General features: G+C 36.1%; 1 protein-coding gene across 1 annotated transcript; it reads right to left on the bottom strand.

Annotated features, from left to right (window-relative positions):
• Positions 1-1,506: 1,506 nt before the first annotated feature.
• Positions 1,507-4,234, bottom strand: LOC107777743 (large ribosomal subunit protein eL15). The gene is made up of 4 exons (XM_016597872.2): positions 4,106-4,234; positions 3,286-3,452; positions 2,244-2,441; positions 1,507-1,921 (listed from the first exon to the last, which is right to left on the bottom strand). The coding sequence occupies exons 1-4, from the start codon at positions 4,107-4,109 to the stop codon at positions 1,676-1,678; spliced, it is 615 nt and encodes a 204-aa protein (XP_016453358.1). The 5' UTR covers positions 4,110-4,234; the 3' UTR covers positions 1,507-1,675.
• Between the last annotated feature and the right edge of the window lie 2,269 nt (positions 4,235-6,503).

The raw sequence follows: 6,503 nt of genomic DNA, 5'->3' as shown, positions 1-6,503 counted from the left end.
TCCCATATGAATATTTTAATAGATATGATTTATTTAAATTGATCATATGTATGTAATTTTTTCAATTTTACTAAACATATATTCACTTATTAAAACTTTATCTATAACTTTAACAAATTGAAATAATATTCATGTAACAAAAAAATCGAAAAACCCGACAAAATCGAACCAATCCAAACCAATATAATTGGTTTGGTCTAGTGTTAAAAATCGAACTAACCCGATCCATGTATACATTGTCAACTGCGTCGATTCGAAGGGTAGTAATAGCACGGGCTTAGGCATTTTCAGCATTTTACATTGAAAAATAGTTATTGTCATAGAATTTCAATTTGTACTTGTGAAACTCCATGACAATATTCTGAAATTTTACTAGTGGAATTTGAAATTCTAGACAGTGACTATTCTTCAATTACAATAGCTAAAAATGGCTGTTGTAAACTTTTTCTGTTCGAAAGCTCGTATCCGACCTGACACCATATGTAACAAAAACTTGCACTGGATGGCCGCTAATTGGGCCAGTATTTAGTATTCAACCTTTTTAGAAGAAAAAAAATTGCAAACATAGCCACTTTTTGTATAACGAAATGTCAGAATCCCTTTTGGTCTTGCAATATCTTTACATCGATCAGAAGGTTGCTGCAACAGGAGGAAAACATGTTGCAAGAATTACTCACAAATGTTCGTTTTTCTGGAATTAGGAATCTTACAAAGTTACGACTATGTCAATATCAGTGATTATTGTTTCTATGATTACCGATGAACCAATACTATTATTCAGAAGACTCAGAGTTTGATAACTGGAGAAAATTATAGGGGCTCTAACTTCCTATTCGAAGGACACAAAGGATATATTCAAAAGGTTTTCCCAATCTGCAAGAGCTTATACGCAGATATAGGGAATCATAGGATTCTTCAATATAACGTTTAGCTCAAGCAATGACAGTAAGCTTCACTTTACGACTCTGATTCAAGAACAATTATTATGTGCTAAGTTATACAATGAGCGCAGTAAGCCATTGACCTACACTCTTCGATACAAACACAATTAAACGTGGACTGTTAGTTATTGTGAAATACAAATTAGAATGTGTGGTAAAAGTGAAAGCTAAGGAGGACTAGTTTCTCAGTCATTCCTTGTAAGAAAAAACGCATAACAAGTCCTTGTACTTCCATCAAACAAATGATAGTGCAAGTTCCCATAAGTTAAAAACATAAATGCAAATGAACAGATGCGCAAGGCCAGAATATTCTTTTTCTTTTGGCTGCCAATTGCATCCAACCAAAAGTCAACTATCATATGAAAAGAAAAGGTGAACTCTTCTTCTGGGAGCCAATTGCCTCCAACCAAAAGTCAGTTATCATATGAAAAGAAAAGGTGAACTTCCAGATGAACAAGGACAGAACATTCTTTCTTCTGGGTGCCAGTTGCACCCAACCACCATAAGCCAGTTATCAAATGAAAAGAAAAGGTGAACTTTTGAAGCCTCTATGAACAACTGCATATACCAAAACAGTTCCTTGATAGAATAGTAATCATGTTCAGATTATCCACAGTACAAAGGATGCTCAACACGACGAAGTAAATAGCAGGAATTGTCCAAAGATGGTAAATAGAGCTATAACAGAAAAGGTAAAACTGGGCAACAACAATGGCTCAAAACTGCCAAGCAGATTATCGGTAACGGCGAAGAGAAAGAGTTTGGTTCCTTTTCCAGGTTGCCCTTCTTGAAGGACGTGCTTTATGGTGCAAGTGTCCTTTTCCTCGAAGACCCCTGTATTTCTTACCAGCTGAAGTGAGACCACGAAGTTCTCTGTGCTTATGCACTGGGTTGCAGATCCAGTTAATCCTTGGATCATTACGGATGGCAGCATGGGCTTGGTCAACTAGGATCACCTCAAAGTACTTGTAGGTGGAATCCTACATTCAACAACATTGCAATTCATATTTTACAACTATTATTAAACCAAATGTGGAGAAAAGAAATGATTCAAAGGAGACCACAGCATATCAATATCAAAGTAATCCCACCGATTCGAGCAAACATATAAAATATCAATGTAGTCAAAACCCATTCAAGCAAACAAATGATATCCATTTCATAAGACGATTCAGCAACTGCAGTCTAGGGATGTACCACTTAACATTAGCAACTACTGGTGATCCAGAATACATATTTACTTGTCTGAAGGAAATAAGGATGCATTAATTAATTTCAAGAAAGGAGTATCAACCAGCTGACCTCATTAATCCAGTAGGAATTGAGAACCTTAAGGCCGCCCAACTTCCTACCAGCACGCTCCTCAGCAACAGAGCGCTTGCTGCGCTGGAACTTCAATTGGGTAACACCTTGGTTGGTGGGCTTACCATACACAATACCTTTGGGAACAGGCCTCTTCCTTCCACCACGCTTGACACGAACACGGTAGACCACATAGCCCTATTATATAAAGATACACAAGTCATCAGTTAGAACAACCAAACAGAAATGAAGCAAGAAAACATAAAACTACTCCATAATGCTGTTATTTGGGTTACAATAACTGACCACTTGCAGGCCCTTATTAGAAATATAACTTGTTAGATCTTGTTTTCATTCCCTGACACAGAAACTACATATAAATTATGAACGAATAACCTAATAAGGGACTCCTGGAATTCTCCCCAACCTAGACAACAAGCAGATATAACAGTCAAAGCTATACAATTAGTCTTGAGATGTCCCCTTTGTTTTTGGGGGTGACAAGTGACTTTTCTTTAGACTTATTTATTCTATCCGAAAATTTCTCGTGGCAGAAACTGCATGTAATGATGAAGGAATAAGGGAATTATACGGCCTTCGACAAAGAAACCTATACAAACAAGCACTGGTGTTTCCAGGATTCCACCCAACTAGAGCAACAAGAGATACAACAGTTAACGCGATATACCTAGTCTATAACCTCATTATTTATTCTTTTGACAAGTGAATAGTAATTAATCTCTCTTTTTGGGTTTGTAGAGATAAATTTGGAACAAGAACGTCCCCAGCTTATGGACAGCATGCACAAATTGAGAAACTATCGAAATTTAAGAAAATAGCTAAAAAAAAAGAGGAGTGATTGATCTTATTGTTTCAATCATCAAATCTCCCGTCGCTGAAGCACTAACCTAAAAAGCTTCATTCAGATCGTACACACTACTATAATCTCTATCTAGTTACCACTTCCAAAGAAGAACGAATCCTGTAACAACTGGCATAGATAAAAGTTCAGTAATTAAGAACACAACAAACAAGCAGTTACCTGCTTGGCTTTGTATCCCAAGCGACGTGCTTTGTCAGGACGAGTAGGCCTAGTCACACGGACAATGGAGGGAAGCTGACGGTACTCCCAGCACCTCACCCTTTGCAAGAACCTCATCACATCAGACTGCTTCTTCCTCCATAGCTCAGACACATAAGTGTAAGCACCTACATTTCCACCCAAAACCAAAACATAAGTACTTCATTTCCAACATCTACGAAATATATTTCAACATATCTGTGAAGAACAGTAGCACATTCTATTAAAACAAAATATAGAAACCTCATTTCCTCATGAACACAAGCATTCAATATCATTGAGCAACTAACCACCATGAACATACACATTTAACTGTAAGCACTCTAAATTTAGGTGAAAATAGGTAGATAGGCAGGCTTAATATCTACCGAGTTCTAAAAAAAAGTGTTAAAACAATCAAAATACATTTTTTATTGCTAAAATGGAGATACATGATCAGCGAGGATTTATATAGCCAACCCCAACTTGCTTGGTAATGAGGCATAGTTGTTGTATAAGTAAAGCTAAATATGTATATATGTAAAATACCACACCATAATCAAATAAGCACAAAGGAGAAAAAAAGAGCCCCATTTTCTCATAAAAGAGAACAAACCCACATGAAGATACACAAAAAGACAAGTGCTAAATAAAAATTTGTAATGTTTGAAGCAAAATACCACAGATGAAAAAACCTCAATAGAACAGCACAAAAACAATATCAAATAACCTAAGAGTTTTGGCATTTAAATGCATTTTCGACATGAATTAATTAGACTGAGAGCATTTCAGAGAGCTTTACCCATTGAATCAGTTCTGGTACGGCTGTCTGCCCTCACTCCTCCTCCAGCTATTGTTCTCCCTCTGGGGCTTTGCTATGGAAACACTAGGGTTTTTAGTGGAGAGTTTATTGACGATAAGGATTAGCCTCATGGGTTGGGCCTGTTGGTCCTTGATCCAAAATTACAATTCAATACAGGAAACTTGCCCACCCATTAGCTGTGGACTGAACTTGGGCTTGGTCCATTAAACTCATTGTTAGTGGGCTAGGTTTGGATTTTGTATTGGGAACTTTCAATTGGTTTTGTAGCATTTTACAAATTTATTTGTGAAAAAGGCTAGATATGTCCTTCTACTTTTAAATATTATTCACATTTAACCTCTGTTATACTTTGGGAGCAAAAATACCCCTGCCGTTACAATTCTTAATTAAATATGCCCATATCTCTAATAGAGATCCAATGTGGCAATGACTCAGCTATCAAAATTCCACGTGAGCTGACATTTGGGTGAAGTGGATGCCACGTGGCATGCCAACCCACCACTTTAACCTTATTTTACCCACTCCCCTAAATAACATTGAGATCCATCCATTAAATAATCAGCAAAAGTAATAAAAACCCATCTAAAGACAATTCAAAAAAAAATATCAAAAAGTTTCAAGACAGAATCATATGAGCTAATTTCGTAAAAGCTACCAAACAAATTCTAAAAACAAAAGTACCCAAAAACAGATATCACGCAAAAATTTGATTGTGGAAAAGAATAGGGCAAACAATAGAAGAACGATGAAATCTTCATATGTTGGGTAGGATGCATGTTCCTAATTAAGAGAACTCATTTGAAGCACACATATTATTTTAGTTTATCAAAATATTCAATCTCGCAAATGTTATATGTTAGAATTTTAAATCTGCGTGTTCATATGAACTGAGAAAAGTATGGTTCTTTAGACCCTTCTCATATGTGAGTTAGAGCATGACTTTTGGGAGCTTCATTTAGCTTGAAAGATTGCATCAAGTTGCAGAAGATGGGTCCATGACAAAGGCAGATTTAAGCAATCACGGATTCACAACAGACCCATTTGGGTGTTATTCAAGCTTTTCCAAATAGTCCAATGGTGATTTTAGTTTCCTTTCAACTACATTTTTCCAAATCAGTAAGTGAATCTAAACTTAAACACAACAAGTGATTTTTTCAAATTATTCTAACAATGGTTAACCAACAAACTCACTTTTCTGATTTCGAAATTTGAAATTTGAAAGTTTTAGGCTTCAAAAATGGAAACTAAAATCACCAATGGAAATAAGAGATTACCTAAAACGATTACTACCCCAACGCAATTAGTAGTGGTTGTTGGCCACATTGGGTGGGAAGAGAAGATGTCAGAAAAAAGAAAAAATTGGAAGATCTAGAAAAAGCATTGTCCTACTGGGGAAGGGGGTAAAATAAGGCTAGGGTGGTGAGGTGGCATGTGACGTGGCGCCCACCTCACCCAAATGTCAATCTACGTGGCCATAGTGGACCTTCGTTAGAGATAGGGATATATTTGATAAGAATTGTAACGGAAGGGTTATTTTTATTCCCAAAGTATAATAGAAGACAAATGTAAACAATATTTAAAAGTAGAGGGGTAAATCTAACCCTTTTCCCAATTTATTTTTAGTTTTATATTTATTTTATACAAGATTTTAACCCGTTTATAATTTCGATTAGACATTTTACGAGCCCTAATTACCCTACATTATAAGACTTTTAAGAACATAACAACTTAAAACAATAAGTATACCTTGATTTTTTGCTCTAATTTTAGTAATTGTCCCTCCCAATCTTTCCCATATGAGTCACAAGAGCCAATAATTCCCAACCATTGTCTTACAATTCCACCATCATCGCCGATTTGCTTAACAATTTGCCACCAGAAAAACAATTATATATCAGGAGACAACACAACTATTCTTTTAATGCCAAACTCATTCTTTTCCGTCACCTACTCTGAGTCCCAATACCAAATCTAGGTTCGGAGATCTCTTGCAGTATCCCCTATTGTTTGTGTACAGACTCAAATTGTATTTCGATGGTGGTTGTGACTGACTTTGTGACCTCTTTTGTAGTTTCAGAGATGAAATCAATTGGTTCATTGGACGAGCTCGCATTTTGATTCCTAGATATGAGAATGAGCCGAATTCGGTTGTTAACAATGGTGATAAGGAATCTAAAGTATCGAGTCTTTCAACTTTAATGGAATCGACTAATATTTCTTCTTCTTTCACGCTCTCTTTATATGAAAGTGGTTTATGCATTTCTTATAATGGAATCAATGGTGGTTAATTATGGTTGTTCTTTATAATGGTCATGGCGGTTTTCAGTAGTGGTTTGGTCGTGGAATGAGTGTATGACGTGTGTAGATTATGTGTATC

This window comes from Nicotiana tabacum, chromosome 4 (genome assembly GCF_000715075.1).
Source record: "Nicotiana tabacum cultivar K326 chromosome 4, ASM71507v2, whole genome shotgun sequence".
In the NCBI taxonomy this organism is placed as follows: Eukaryota; Viridiplantae; Streptophyta; class Magnoliopsida; order Solanales; family Solanaceae; genus Nicotiana; species Nicotiana tabacum.
This window is presented reverse-complemented; position numbering and strand designations above follow the sequence as displayed.